This window comes from Lactuca sativa, chromosome 3, assembly GCF_002870075.4.
Source record: "Lactuca sativa cultivar Salinas chromosome 3, Lsat_Salinas_v11, whole genome shotgun sequence".
NCBI classification, from domain to species: domain Eukaryota; kingdom Viridiplantae; phylum Streptophyta; class Magnoliopsida; order Asterales; family Asteraceae; genus Lactuca; species Lactuca sativa.
Window position 1 is genome coordinate 80084434 of NC_056625.2, and position 15940 is coordinate 80100373.

Genomic DNA, 15940 nt, shown 5'->3' on the forward strand with positions numbered 1-15940 from the left:
GTCTATTTGAAGTGCCTTTGGGTGGTTTTACCTACACCTGGTCTAATGGGGCTGCTACTAAGATGAGTAAGTTTGATAGTTTCCTTATTTCTTCAGGTTTATTGGAGCTTTTTCCTCATATTCGGGGCATGATGTTGTTTGTGCAGTGATTCACTTCTTCTCTACTTCTCTCTTTGCTAAAGGTTGTAATCCCTCTTTCATATCGCTGATTCTGAATGAAAGTGACTGATGCTACATTTGTAAAAGACTTTCGTCGTATTACCCTCATAGGATGCCAATACAAGATTATTGGTAAAATTCTATCCAATCGTATCTCTTCTGTTATTGGTGATTTGGTTAGTGCAGAGCGGTCTGCTTTTGTTGTTGGTCATCAGATTTTGGATGGTCCTTTTATTGTTAGTGAGGTTATTTCTTGGTGTAAGACTAAGAAAAAGAAAGCTATGGTTTTCAAGGTGGTCTTTGAAAAGGCTTATGGCTCAGTTAGATGGGACTTTCTTGATGATATTCTTGTACATTTTGGTTTTGGTTCTGGGTTGCATAAATGGATTCAAGCTTTTCTTACTTCTTCTATTGGTTTTGTGCTGGTTAATGGTTCCCTAAAGGAAGAGGTTTAGTTTTCTTGTGGGTTGCGCCAAGGAGATCCTTTATCTCCTTCTTTGTTTATTCTTGTGATGGAAGTGCTACATATATCCTTTATGAAGGTGGTAGAACATGGTATTTTTAGGGGTATTCTATTGGTGCAGTTGTTCCCTTCCATATTTCTCACTTATTCTATGCATATGATGCAGTTTTTATTGGGGAATGGATTGATTCTAATCATCCCAATATTGTTAGAATCCTTCAATGTTTTTTCTTCGCTTCAGGGCTTCGAATAAATCTGCGAAAGTGTAGAGTTATGTGAATCGGTGTTTGCTCAGAGGTAGTTGAGGAAGCTGCTTATTTGATCGGTTATGCTGCTATTTCATTACCTTTTTTGTTTCTTGGCATTCCTGTGGGTGGTTCCATGGCCCGATTAAATGTTTGTAGTGAGGTTTGCCAAAAGGTGGTTTCTAGATTGTCTAAATGGAAAGTCAAGCCTTGTCGATTGGTGGTAGACTTACACTTTTGAAGTCAGTTTTGGGCTCGGTTCGTGTAGGGTTCAAAGTACTCCATGGATTACGGCAATGGCCCCCTTGATGAAGTGTAGGTTAAAAGCCCAAGAATTGTCTTAATCCCTATATATTGTCATGTAATATTCATAATTAAGAGTGAGACAAAAAATAGCCGCCAAACATAATGAGGTTTCTTAGGTAGAGTTAGATTATTTAGTCTATTCTGAAAGTGTAATTTATTCCTCATGTTATTGAATAAATCGGTTGATCATTCGATATATCTTCATAATTGTGTTCGTTCTTATTTTCTTCATTTTATTCGTCAAATCGTAATTAGGGTTCTGACCCAACAGTTCTTTCCTACTACTTTTCTCCTTTTAAGGATCCTGTTGGTACTTTGGCTAAGTTAGAGTTTTTGAGAAGGATTTTTTTTTCTTGGTACTGATGAGGGTGATAAGAAGCTGTCTTGGGTTAGTTGGGATATGGTCTTGGCTTCCAAAGAGAATGGGGTCTTGGGGTTAAAAGTTTCTTTGATGTGAACAGTGTTCTCCTTTTGAAATGGATGTCGAGGTGTTTGAAAGGACCTGATTCTTTATGGGGTCAGGTAATTATAGCTTTTCATGGCCATGATGGTAACTTGAATCTTTCCACTCTTTCTTATAAATCGATTTGAATGAATACTTTGGCTTCATTTATTATGTTATTATCTTATAAAGTCTAAAGGTATTCATTTATTATCTTATTGTAAGAGGTTTGTAGGCAATGGTGAGTGGACGATGTTCTGGAAGGATACTTGGTTAAATAATGCTCCTTAAATGACAAGGTTTCCTCGATTATTTTTACTGAAATCAAATAAGCAAGTGTCGGTTGCAGAGAAATTGATTGGGATGTTGTTTTCCTCGTTTAGAAAGAGAACCGAGAGGGGTGGGGGTGAAATGGAGCAGAGCAACATGTTCATTGCACTCTTGGAGATGGTTTCTTTGCCTCCTGTCCCAAATACATGGTTTTGGAGCTTATCAGGAACATGTGATTTTCTATAGCTTCAGCTAGGGACCATATTGATGCTTCTAGGATACCTTTGTGTCTTAAGGTAACTAGATGGCTTCGTATTCTTCCTGTTAAAGTTAATATTTTTTTCTTGGAAAATGGATAGAAATCTTTTACCTTCTTGGTTATTTGTTTCTAGAAGAGGGATGGAAATTCCTTCGTTGCACTGCCGTATATGTGATATTAGTATTGATTCGGTTAAACATTTATTATTCTCTTGCACGTTTGCTTTGGAATTTCAAAAGAGAATTCTTCGTTGGTGGGAGATTGACATACATTCATTGTTTTGTTATGAAGATTGGTTATCTTTGTTGTCGGCGCTTCGCATTTCTTCTCTTCAAAGGCTATTTGTTAAAGCGGTCTTTGTAGTTTCATGGTGGCACATTTGGAATTTTAGGAATAAGTCTCTTTTTGGTAATGTGTTGGTTTTAGTTCAAAAATAGTTTCATAAACTTGAAAAATATGGCAACGGAAGATTTTATACCCACCAAGGCCCTCCTTGCAAGTTATAGAAAGATTAAACACCAACCATAGAAAGGATGAAAAAATAACAACCTTTGTTGTTCTTTAGGCCCTCTTGGGAGGCTTGGAAGATGATGAAGAATGTGGAACCTTTGAGACACCAATAACGACTCAACTTGATGTAGATGCTAGTCCATAAACTATTAAAACCTTAAGCTTAAAGTCCATAATCAATATGAACTTAAAGAGGGCATGAAAATGCAAGTAATCTTAAAGAAGAGATGAAGAAGAGAGAGAGAGAGAGAGAGAGAGAGAGAGAGAGAGAGAGAGAAAGAGAGAGAGAGAGAGAGAGGGAGAGAGAGAGAGAGAGAGTAACCTCCTCTAAGGAGGTTACAGTTTTGGGAAGCAAGAATGAAGCACCCAATTCAAGAGTGGAAGCCTCATATTTATATTGTCTTAAAGTGAAGTCTTTAACCATTAGGTCCTTCCACTTTAGACAAGCATGTCCTTAAAGCTTACATGTCTCTCATGCTTCTTATTACTTTTGATTAAACAAACATGAAATCCATACTCTTGTCTTTTTACTCTTATTTTATAAAAATAATAAAAGGAAGAAGACAAAAGTTTTATATTTTATAAACCAACTTTATAAAATATAAACATTAACTTTTTGGTCCAAAATGTTGTGCATGACTTAATAATTCATACCATATGAATTATATATAATGTTACTTGTTAATGGAAATTATTATTTCCTAGAAATATATAATTTCCAATTTAATTATAAGAGTTTATTGAATATTTATTAAAACCAATTTCTAAATAATAATCAATTTTATCAAGTTGTTGTTAGTGTTACCCATTAGTATCATATGTGAATTATCAATATCACTTTAATATGACTATTGAACATACTAAACCTTTCAATCTCCCACTTACGCAAGATTCATATTAGACTGATATAGACAGTGGTGAACGTCTAGCAACATTTCACTTCCCCTAACAATATACGACTTTCTGTCATTCTATCAATGCCCAATTCCCAAAAAGCTCAAAGCTACAATTGGTGTATAAGGTAAGTTTATTTGTTATCCCTTTGCTACCGACATCATGTTGAACATGAGACACGGATCGCAATCAGTCTCATTAGTTGTTCAACTTTTGGTAAGGCGCCTTATATGTCTAACTCTCAACACATAAGATGAACAAATCCCATCTTGACTACACAAGCCTCTTGCATAGTTCACATCATACCTGAAAATGGCTTTTATAATCGCCCGATTATGGAACAACATTTGACCATATCAAATCATATTACTCCACACACTTAAGTCCTACAATGTATCTCTAGTGTTAAGGATACAAAGATAGTACATTTCAATCAAGTATCATTCATAATAGCGATCCATGAGATGATCTTGATGCGGGTCTGTTCAGTAAGTCCTACAATGTATCTATGGTGTTAAGGATACAAAGATAGTACATTTCAATCAAGTATCATTCATAATAGCGATCCATGAGATGATCTTGATGCGGGTCTGTTCAGTAAGTCTTACAATGTATCTATGGTGTTAAGGATACAAAGATAGTACATTTCAATCAAGTATCATTCATAATAGCGATCCATGAGATGATCTTGATGCGGGTCTATTCAGTACTAGTTCTCTGACAAGTATCTATGAAACTTGGTTACAACCACTTGTCTACTTTCATCTAGTGAGAGTCAACCAATCCAATTCATATTAGTCTTACTTTATAATTGCTCCCACAATTATAACTGACTATGAACTTTTAGAATAATAATATTATTCATGGATTAAACATGTTAATATAGAACACAACAAGCATTAATGTGATGACTATATCCCAATATATCATAACATAATATAATATTTGTTGTTATAATGTTCCAATATCCAAATACTAAATCCAAATCGAAAACCTATTTCTAGAATAATAAAGTCTTACAGTTGAAGTGCGACCATTCATACTTAGCTCAAAAGAATGACTTGATCAATAGATCTAACAAAATTTAATTTGTTTGAATTTTGTGAATACTATCATCTCCATACTTAACTTTACTCTAAGTGTAGTTAAATATCTTGGAGAATATGATTGGTGCTCTTTCGTGACATAGAGTCTCTTAGCTAGATTACGTATACTCTCAAAGTCACAAAGATTTCTATGTGATCCTTGAATGGCAGACATCAACATAGTTTCTCAATGATTCCATTCATACAATCATATTTGAATTCAACTTCTAAAGTAGTGTATTCTGATTTTATAGTAGATTGTGTCATTATGTTTTGCTTGGACCTCATTCCAACAAAACTTATCTTTCATTCCATAATGAAGCCAAAATCCAATTATAATTCATAATTATCTATATATGTTTAGAAATTAACATCTTGTTTAACTCTTTCCATAAAGATCCTTTCTAAATTGATTGTCTCATATACATTCTCTTAGTTCTTCTAAAGTATTCTTAGAATGCTCTCTTAATCATCCAGTGACTTAACCATATATTCAATTAGTATCCGATGATACGCTTACATCATGATCAAATACCATGTCCTATGCATAATATGGCGTAAATGATGAATTCATTTGCCAATGAAATAGAATATAAATCATTTCATCCGGTTCAAACCTATGAGCTATTGTAGTTTTGAGGCTAACTCACAACGGCGCCATATGACAATGCCAAGTATACTCCAAAAGAATCTTGTGTCTTATTCCCTTTTAAGATGTTGCCAATATATGTATATTGACATGAAACTTTTAACATTCATTTTATCTATCCCTTATATATTTTATATTCCAAAAATGAATATTCTCCTTCATACGTCTTTCATTTTAGAAACACTTTCCGAATCAAGGTGGAAACGACCTTGCTTAGTCAGAATGTGATTTCAAATGATTAAGTATGTCTCATTCATACAAGATTAGGAATGTCACTATGCTCCTACTAGTTATTAGTAAACACACATATTATACCCATTTTGACATAAAATCACACCTTGTGGTTTTATATGAAATGTCAATTGCAATATTGATATGTTTGCTTTATGTCCACAAGTGGATCTCAAGCTCTACACATTTTGTTAGGATAACATGGATTAAGAAAACCTCCATGGTAAACTATATAGATATCTTATAGTTGATGTATATTAAGAAAAGCAGTCTTTCTTGAAATCTATTTGCTATATCTCATATTAAGAATATGAATTTATAGTAAATAATATCCTTGTTGATCTAATCATAGCTATTTGTGAAAAAATATTTGATCACAGCCAATGTCATGAGTATGACGAGGACCGTGGTCAATGACACGAGTATGAGAAAATCCTTTTACTACAAGTCTTGCTTTAAATGTGTATGGTTATCCATGTAAATTATTCTTTCTAGAAGAATTATTTATTCATTCTAGCCTTGCTATAAAGATAAATTTTAATCAAGCCCATACTTGATTCTCATACATGAATTACATCTCATGTTCATGACTCTTAGTTATTTACCAGATTCGAGATCTGACATAGCATCATGGCATTTGATGGACTTTCCAGAAACAATCAATAAAAGCTCATCAATGAGAGATTCCACATTTCTCGAGTCATAGATGATTTCTACCACTAATGCGAACAATTTGTGTTTATGAATATAATTTTATTCAAGTTTAACAATCCATTTTTAAAACTAGTGTCAACTAGTTACTACATAAGGTTATGGTTCTTGAGCTGCTTCAAGTTCCATGCATATCCCACTCCCTTTGTCATTAGAAGCTTGCTTTCTACTAACTTATCTTTCACAAGAATAATAGAACCTATTCTTAATGGGTTTGCATATAACAATCTAAGCCACATTTAGATTAATATATATACAAATATGTATTTAGTAGATTTAGGGTTTAGAAACTTTAGTCCAACATTGGCTTCAAATCCACAAAACATTAAGTAAGATGAGGATGGAGCCTTTCCATACTAAATCTTATAAAGTGTTTAATCTAATTATTAGTTAGTATTTGTATTCAAGATACAATTAATAGTGATTGAAGTATTATCCAAAAAAGATTAAAGGATGATATTTCTACCGCTTAGAAAGTAAATCATATCAACTAAGATTTAATTCATCATTTATTATCATTAAGGCCTTAGATGGTTCTTAGTGGTTTGCATCTCAACTTTTTAAACCTTCAACAACGATTTCACAATTATGCTTTACCACGTAAAATATAATTATAACTACTATAGTTGTTAATAAAGTTGATTTGGTATCTTATGCTTCATCTGATACATTCGTTAGAAAGGAATTTATACACCAAAGTGTATAGTTCCTTAATTATTTTCTCTACTCCTTAGTGAAAATATCATTAGGAATCCTTTACATATAAATAAGGTTCACATATGTCAAATAAACTACATTATTTTCCTTCAAATATCCATTTCTTGAAGTTGGAATATGTGAATGTCATTTATATAATAAAGATAATGTAAAAATGAGTCCAAGTTTAAGTCAAAAGTGTTTGCATATAGAACTTAATTTTATTTATAAAATTTTGATATTTACTTCATAATTCTCTGAACAGATCTAGTCTTATAAATAGAAATTAATCATTTCAGAATATGAATATTATCGCTATAAAAAACAATTAAGTAAATTATCAAACATTTGAATAAAATAACTGAGACATAAATTTAGACATGCTAAATTAAAACATACTTTGTTCCAAAACAAATATTGTTTTACATTACAAGTAAGTTATGTTCTAAGCATGGATAATAAACTAAATTCCGAGAGTGTAGTTCCAATTTGATTGTGCTCAGCTAGTTCTCTTCAGTAAATATCTACAAGCCATTTACAAATATTAGATTAACACTTAAGTACCAAGTATCTAAGTGTTATATGAAAAGTATGAGTTGTACCTAGTAGATACTAGAAATACTAGTCTCTTCAAGACTTTCTTTCCAAATAAGAGGAGTAAATCCTCTTCTAGTGTCCAGTTTCTTCATAAAAGAAACAAAATCCATATACGCGAGCCTCTTAGATCACACTAGGTGACTCTTTTCACCTTGCATTATTCCAGTGTTTAAACTAGATTTAAATAAAATATCACTGTATTTATTAGAATATTGCTTGACTTGTTATATCATCATATATATGTTTAAATTATCCAAGACTTCCTAGAAGTCATGAAAATAAATATTCCTAGCTTGATGTTAGAAGCATTTTTAGCATCATAGTGATGCCTTTACTAGGAATCATGTTCAGGTTTAATTGCTCAAAGCAATTAGTTTAGGACTAGGACCTTTAAGTGTATACAATTTCATATCTCTCATAAGATTGTATGTTGTCACACCCCCAAACCGGAACGGCGGAAACGTTCGGGGGCGGAGGACGTCATGTTCAGTATCACAACATATGCATTATAGTAATCAAAGTAACAACAAACATTGTATAAATAATAAAGTGTTTACATGTATTTGATTTACAAAAGATTTACTCCAAAAGTAAATAAAAAAACAAAGACCTGAAGCTATATGCTCCATCTTCTGAATCTCTGAGCATGTACCTGTCTACTAGTTTCTTGAGAATACAAGTTATTTTGAACGAGTAGATCATCATTTAAGCTGGTGAGTTCATAAGTATTTTAGTTATGAAATGTAAACTGTAAGTTCTTTAGAAAAGTTCGCTTGTTCCTCCATAAAATCCTATATTTTCTGATGTGATGAATGATAAGTAAAAATGACTCCACAATCCCTTCTATGAGTACTAAATGGATAAAAGTTATATAAAGTCCAGATCAAACAGACAATCGATTGTGTGAATCTACCCTAAGCCGACAACCAAACAAGGAACATGAAATGAGGCAGAAGTCACACATCCCATTGTTTGTTACATCCTCATTGTATATAACCCTGACGTATTCACTAGGTTCTTGCGGAGTTAACTATAATAGTTCTTTTATATTTGATGAAAACCTTCCTTAAGAAAATCATATATTTCCTTTAGTAAAAATGGTAACCACGATAGTTCCTTTTATAATCACTTACTTTATACTGGCTATATATAATCTAATATCGAATGAACAGTTAAATGAATGAATCTACCCTAAGTCCACAACCAAACAAGGAATAAGAAATGAGGCGGAAAACACACATTCAACTGCCTATCGGATATTAATTATATATAACCTTGATGTATAAACTAAGGTATTATAGAATTAACCACTAAGGTCCTTTAACTTATATTGATTTAATAATGCATATCAAACCTTTTATAGATGAGTTTCTAGTTTTACCTACTTAATGTTCTATCCAAAAAGTATGTTTTTCTACTAAAAAGCGGTATACTGAATTTGTATGTTATGACCTGACCCATACGAACATACATGTACTCCCTATTATTACTTGGTGTATATATATATATATATATATATATATATATATATATATATATATATATATATATATATATATATATATATATAGCTAAGATCGGATAGATAGTAGATTGTGTGAATCTGCTCTAAGCCCACAACCAAATAAGGAACAGGAAATGAAGCGGAAAGCACACATCATACAACATGTCGGATCCGATTAATATATATCCCTAATGTATCTACCTACGAATTATAAAGTTAGCATTATAGGCCCCCTTTTAATTCAATGTAACAAGACCTGACTGTTTTGTTTGTTTGTTCTCTCGTAAGTGTGCATGTTTTCCCAAGTTTATGACTATCTTTACTAGAAAATAGTTTGCATTGCCTTTTATGTGAGAATATCACTATACGAACGTAATGGGAAAATGAAAGTGTACAGTAATGTTGTATAAAATAACTACTGAAGCACTAACTACCTTAAAACCAAATTGTTAATTAAGGTTGAAATGTGATGTGGTTATAACCATACTGATTGACTAGTATTCAACACAACGACCTGCTGGCATCGAAACTAATGTGACATTTGGCACCCCTTGTCTTATCTGCCGGACTGTATTTAACAATTGGGATGTGGGATTGTCAGTCTCGTATAGATTTATACACACAATGTCCGCTCTCCCTCCAGGAGACTCTGGTTACAAAACGCGACATAAAAAGTATATTGCTATGCCGTGAACTAGTAGTTTCACATTATTGTTATCTTTTTCTTGTTATAGTATGTATGTTCCTTTCTGTTCTTGTTATAATATGTTCCTTCCTATTCTAGCTATAGTATGTTCCTTCCTGTTCTAGTTATAATATGAACTGAATCCCTAAACTATACCTATTAAAGTTTAGTAGTATGTTTGTTTTGAATTGTCCCTGATTTGTAGAAAAGACTCAATTATCTACTGAGTTATGCATGTACTTTAAAAACGGAGTTTTATAAACAGCAATGTAACATCTTTTAAAAGAGTTTTTGAATTGATTTAATCACTTACTAAAGCATAAGAAATTCTTTAATGTGATGGTTATCACAGGTAAATATTCACACAATTAAATTGTGTTCAACTTGTACTCCCCCCCCCCCCCCCCCTCCCTTAAAAGCATTTAAAAGATAGATTATAGGGATATGGATGATAAGTTCCATGAATGAAGTCCTGAGGCACAAACGAGTCCTAAATGACATATAATGATACATATTGGCGTGTAATTAGTGAATCTAACTACAAAGGTGATTGGGAAACAGCCTAGGATGCAAGAATAACTCACCAAAAGAGTGCTAGAAGCAAGTTAGGAGGCTGAAAAGGTGTTCACGGCTGGGCTTGAGGTATTCACGACCCAAAGGAAGGATGGTTCACAATCCACTTGAGGTTCACGACCCAAAAGAAGGATGGTTCATAGCCCACTTGATGTTCACGGCCCAAATGATGAGTGGTTCATGATCCACTTGATGTTCATGACCCAAATGATGAAGAACACTTGAAGATCTTGGTGTTTTGGCAAGTGTTTGAAGATCCTAGTAAGCTTCTATGGAGTAGCAAAGGAAAGGGGTGTTTAACAGTGAAAGATTGAAGTTCTTGTGGATGATACTTGAGAGAGACTTGTGAGGTTCACGGCCAAGAGGTGAGAAATGAATCAAAAATGGCTAAAACTCATGTATATAGCATGATTTCACGACCCAAGATGGGTTCACGGCCGTGAACTACTTGTGAGGGTGTTTCCGGCTCGATTGCAACTGAATGATCTCAAGCTAACACTTCCTAACACACAATCCTTGAGTATAGTAGGCTTAGAAACTCTTAAACAAACCCTTAACACATCATAAAGGTAATAGAAACAAGTCTGACTTTTGACTGATTGAATTGACTTACATGATAGAAATTATCGGGTTGTCACATATGTTAAAACATGAACCCAGTTATTTAAGTTGTATCTATTGAATGTTATTGTTTCATGAAGTCATTAAAGAAAATGAAAATTGATAATAAGAATGGATTATTTAACTACAAAACTTTGACAAAATTCATTTAGTATTTTCAATATTTAATCTTTAGTAATTAATACCCTTTTAATTTCCAAAAAATATTAATTATCAAAGTCTAGGATCTAAATTGCAAAACAAATAAATGATTAGGTATCCTTTATCTCATCCATTTAAATTCAACCCGGTAGATATCGAGTACCAATTATATATTGCTATATAATTCCTAGATTTATGGGATCTTTAATAACATCTTTAATTAGACATGTTTGATGTCATCTATGCCTCGAATCTCTCTTGACCTTTATTAAAAAATATTTCCGATCAAATCATCCAAGTTGAAAAACTTGGTAATTGGCCTATAACTTGGTTATAGAAATCGCGAAGATACCTCGGTCATCAAAAGACAACACTAAGCGGGTAGGTATCCTTTATCCCACTAGTGCATACAAGAGATGTGCGAGTGTTTTTCAAAAAGGTTGCATAGATTTGAAGTTTGTAAAATAAGGGTTTTTATATTTTTATAATTATAGTTAAAAAAACATATGATATCATGGTTATTACATGCATATAATAAACCATGATATCAATTTTCGAAAGAAAATCACTTTTAAAGGTTCTATATAAAAAGCTAGGTTTTATATAATTTGACGCAATTCAATTTTAATAACCGGTATTAATTTTGAGTGCGTTTGAACCTTATATATCTTTAATAAAACTTCATTATATTACTTATCAAGGTTGTAAAAATCGTTCGACGGTAGCTCGACAGTCGTTTGGTGTTAAGGGATTAATCGTGGATGAATCGGGGATCACAGATTATTAATGAAATATTAAAATTAATCAAATATTAATACATCTTAAGAAAAAACAATTACTTCAAAATTAGAAAATAAGAAATTTTGTAATTTGAAAATTTGAAAATACGAAAATATGAGCATTTCGGTATCATATATCAAGTTTTGAAATTTTGAGAATTTGGGAGTAAAAAAAAAAGTTGATTTTTTGATTTTTTTTTGACGTTTTTTTTTTTTTTTTACTTTTGTTGGCCGATTAATCCCGCCGAACCTGATTAATCCTAAATTTTTTATTAATATCATAATCCTCGACGATTGGAGAACACCAAATGATTAATCCACGATTAATCTCTCATTAATCCCGATTTCTGCAACCATGTTATATATATATATATATATATATATATATATATATATATATATATATATATATATATATATATATATATATATATATATATATATATATATATATATCACTGCTGTAAAACTCTCAACTAGGTCCCGGTTAATCTCCGATTAATCCCTAGGCGCTACTCGACCAATTAGAGGGCGTGTGACGATTAATCGTTGCATACATAATGAGTGAAACATTATAAACGATAAAATTTTAACATTTTGAAAAAGTTTTATATCAATGGAAACAATATGAAGCATGATTAGTGTTGTATTAATCAGATTAACCTATTTTTTTTTATCATATTAATGGTATTTACGAACTTTGATATGATATTGCTCATATTTAATTTTTCAAAATTAAACAAATTAGCAATTAATCGTCCCCGATAAAATCTTCGCCTAGCCGATTAATCTTTTGACCCCAGTCCACCGACTAGCTAACGTCGAACGTTTTTTACAACCTTGATATATATATATATATATATATATATATATATATATATATATATATATATATATATATATATATAATGGAGTGTTTCAAAATTTGTTGTTATTAACGATTTTATAAAACCGAGTATTATTTTTAAAATAATAACTTGTTACATCTTATGTCCAATTTTGAAAACCCAAACTCCATGTAATGTTAATTTTGTCCAAAATTATTTTAGCATGTGAAAAACTAATTTATCAACGACACATAATAATTACATAAAATAAACAACACAAAAATGCATAAAAAGATATGTGCATAAACATAGCCAACTAATGACATTTTTTGTGAACCAACACATAAAATATCAAGTCTATTCCTAAATGGACATTTAAGGGGATCAAAAAACTTCTTTTAATGTTGTTGTAGAAGCTTCCACTTGAGTAAACATCCATTTCTTGTAAAAGATTGGAAAAACTTCGTGAATGCTAAAATTAAACAATTGTCGCTAAAAGTTCAACAACCCTTTGTAAACAACATTAGTGACATTTTAAAGAAAATTTCACTGAAATCCTGCACACCTTTTAAACTCAAAAATCGTTCTTTTGTTACATTTTTGTACAAATAAATGACTTCATATCTTCAAAAAATGGTTCTAACTTCATATCTTGTTACATTTTTGTACAAATAAATTAATTCTAAAAACTAATCTACTACTTACAAATATAAACCAAGAAAACTAATCTATTTAATTTATTACATACCATATAAATAAATAAATTAGTACAACCATTTTTATAAAACAACCAATACAACAAACACAATGGTTATTGGCTAGTTTATGCACATCATATACATCAGCATACACATAAAACAATATTTGTTTTTCTAAGACAACTTTAAATGACAAAAGATCCATGAAACTTTTGTCACATAAAAAAATAACAATTATAAAGTTGTCATAGAAAATATGTATGAACTTATTTTTATACAAAAACAAGTTATCCGTATTCTCCAAAAACTAAGATTTCCAAAAATCAAAAGATCTAACCAAACTTGCAAGATGAATCTGATAAGAATTGTTGGGTTTTAGTTCTAAAATAGTTTCATAAACTTGAAAAATATGGCAATGGAAGACTTGAAATTTTGAACATAACATAACATTTTATACCCACCAAGGATCTCTTTGCAAGTTATAGAAAGATTAAACATCAACCATAGAAAGGATGAAGAAATAACAACCTTTGTCGTTCTTTGGGTCCTCTTGGGAGGCTTGGAAGTTGATGAAGAATGTAGAACTTTTGAGACACCAACAATGATTCAACTTGATATAGATGCTAGTCCATAAACTCTTAAAAACCTTAAGCTTTAAGTTCATAACCAATATGAACTTAAAGAGTGCATGAAAATGCAAGTAATCTTAAAGAAGAGATGAAGAAAAGAGAGAGAGTAACCTCCTCTAAGGAGGTTACTGTTTTGGGAAGTAAGAATGAAGCACCAATTCAAGAGTGGAAGCCTCATATTTATATTGTCTTAACGTGAAATCTTTAACCATTAGGTCCTTCCACTTTAGACAAGCATGTCCCTAAAGCTTACAGGTCTCTCATGCTTCTTATTACTTTTAATTAAACAAACATGAAATTCATACTCTTGTCTTTTGACTCTTATTTTATAAAGATAATAAAAGGAAGAAGACAAAAGCTTTATATTTTATAAACCAAGTTTATAAAATATAAACTTTAACTTTTTGGTAAAAGACAAAAGAATTTATCTAGTCCAAATTGTTGTGCATGACTTATTAATCTATACCATATGAATTATATATAACGTTACATGCTAATGAAAATTATTATTTCCTAGAATTATATAATTTCCAATTTAATTATAAGAGTGTATTGAATATTTATTAAAACCAATTTATAATAAATAATCAATTGTATAAAGTTGTTGTTAGTGTTATCCATTAAAATATCATATGTTAATTAACAACATCACTTAAATATGACTATTGAGCATACTAGACCTTTGATAATGCTATGCCGAAGAGGTCCATGGTTTTTTATAGCATTGTTTTAAATTCTTTCAATTAGTGTCAAAGTAGACATAAGTCTACGTTTAGTTGATCGGGTTGGCTGCAAAGTGCTATGTTTGTTCTTATATAAATTTCATTTTGGTTGGTGTGGTAGTTTCTTGCTAGTTTTGGTTTAATAATATTTCTGCCATTATAATTAAACCAAGCGAAATGGACTATTTCTATAATTACTCTAGAATAAATTACACAAATGGTCCCTATGGTTTGGGGTCATTTGTGTGCTTCGTCTCTAACTTATTTTTTTTAACTCGGAAGCTCCCTACTGTTTGTTTTTGTTACGCGCTTGGTCCATATTGTTTGTTTTTGTTCCGTAGTTAGTCTTTGTTTTACCGAAAAAGACTATTATTTAAATAGGGAAAAATGGTAGGTTACGTAAGGTAAGGTGAAGGGGGTGAAACTGATGGTGTGTTTATTTAAATAAATTAAAAAATCAAGGGAAAAATAGTATTTTTAGGTAAGACATGGACCAAACGCGTAACAAAAATAAATAATAGGGACCTTTGAAGTTAAAAAAAACAAGTTAGAGACCAAACGTGCAAATTATCCTAAACCATAGGGACCGTGTAATTTTACTCTTTACTCTAAAACAAATAAAAACATAAACCTCCCCCTCTTCGTTAATAAATTACATTTTAATGATACAAATCCATTTTAATTTTAATTTTTTGTTTAAATCATTAGTCAAGTAGATGTAATTCGGATCGTGTGAATGGAATTGCCGTATAATAATTGTTTTTTAGGTTGCTTTAAACTTGATATTGAAAGGGACATTACCTATAGTCAAGATTTGGGCGGTTGATGATCAATTCACATGGCGTAAGTAAGTCAGTAACTAATACAAGCAGTCATGGAATTCTAAAAAGATCGTTTTCAAATTTATAATAAAAAAGATTGTTTTATATCAGACCATCTCTTATACCGATCACATACCATATATATGGTGAGTGCCACATCAGCACCATATTCCTTACCACTAACGAAAACGTACCACTAAAAACACTACTTCATCTCATTTTTTTTATTTTAATTTAATTCAAAAATACATTAAAATCCTTTTTTAATACTAGTTTTCCATTAAAAGTACCAAATTACATTAAATAAAAACTACATTAAATGAAATAAAAAAATAACAATAACAATAAAAATAAAAATTAAATTACTTAAAATAAAATAAAATAAAAACATTAAAAAAAATTAAAAATTCTAACCATAAATAA

The 15940-nt window shown here is 31.2% G+C and overlaps 1 protein-coding gene across 1 annotated transcript; it reads left to right on the plus strand.

Annotated features, from left to right (window-relative positions):
- Positions 1-215: 215 nt before the first annotated feature.
- Positions 216-614, plus strand: LOC111904596 (uncharacterized). Its single transcript, XM_023900346.1, has one exon. The coding sequence runs from the start codon at positions 216-218 to the stop codon at positions 612-614; it is 399 nt and encodes a 132-aa protein (XP_023756114.1).
- The last annotated feature ends 15326 nt before the right edge of the window (positions 615-15940 follow it).

Bases quoted from the DNA above. Each gene is read 5' to 3' on its own strand.
- LOC111904596 (XM_023900346.1), top strand. From the start codon at position 216: ATGAAAGTGACTGATGCTACATTTGTAAAAGACTTTCGTCGTATTACC.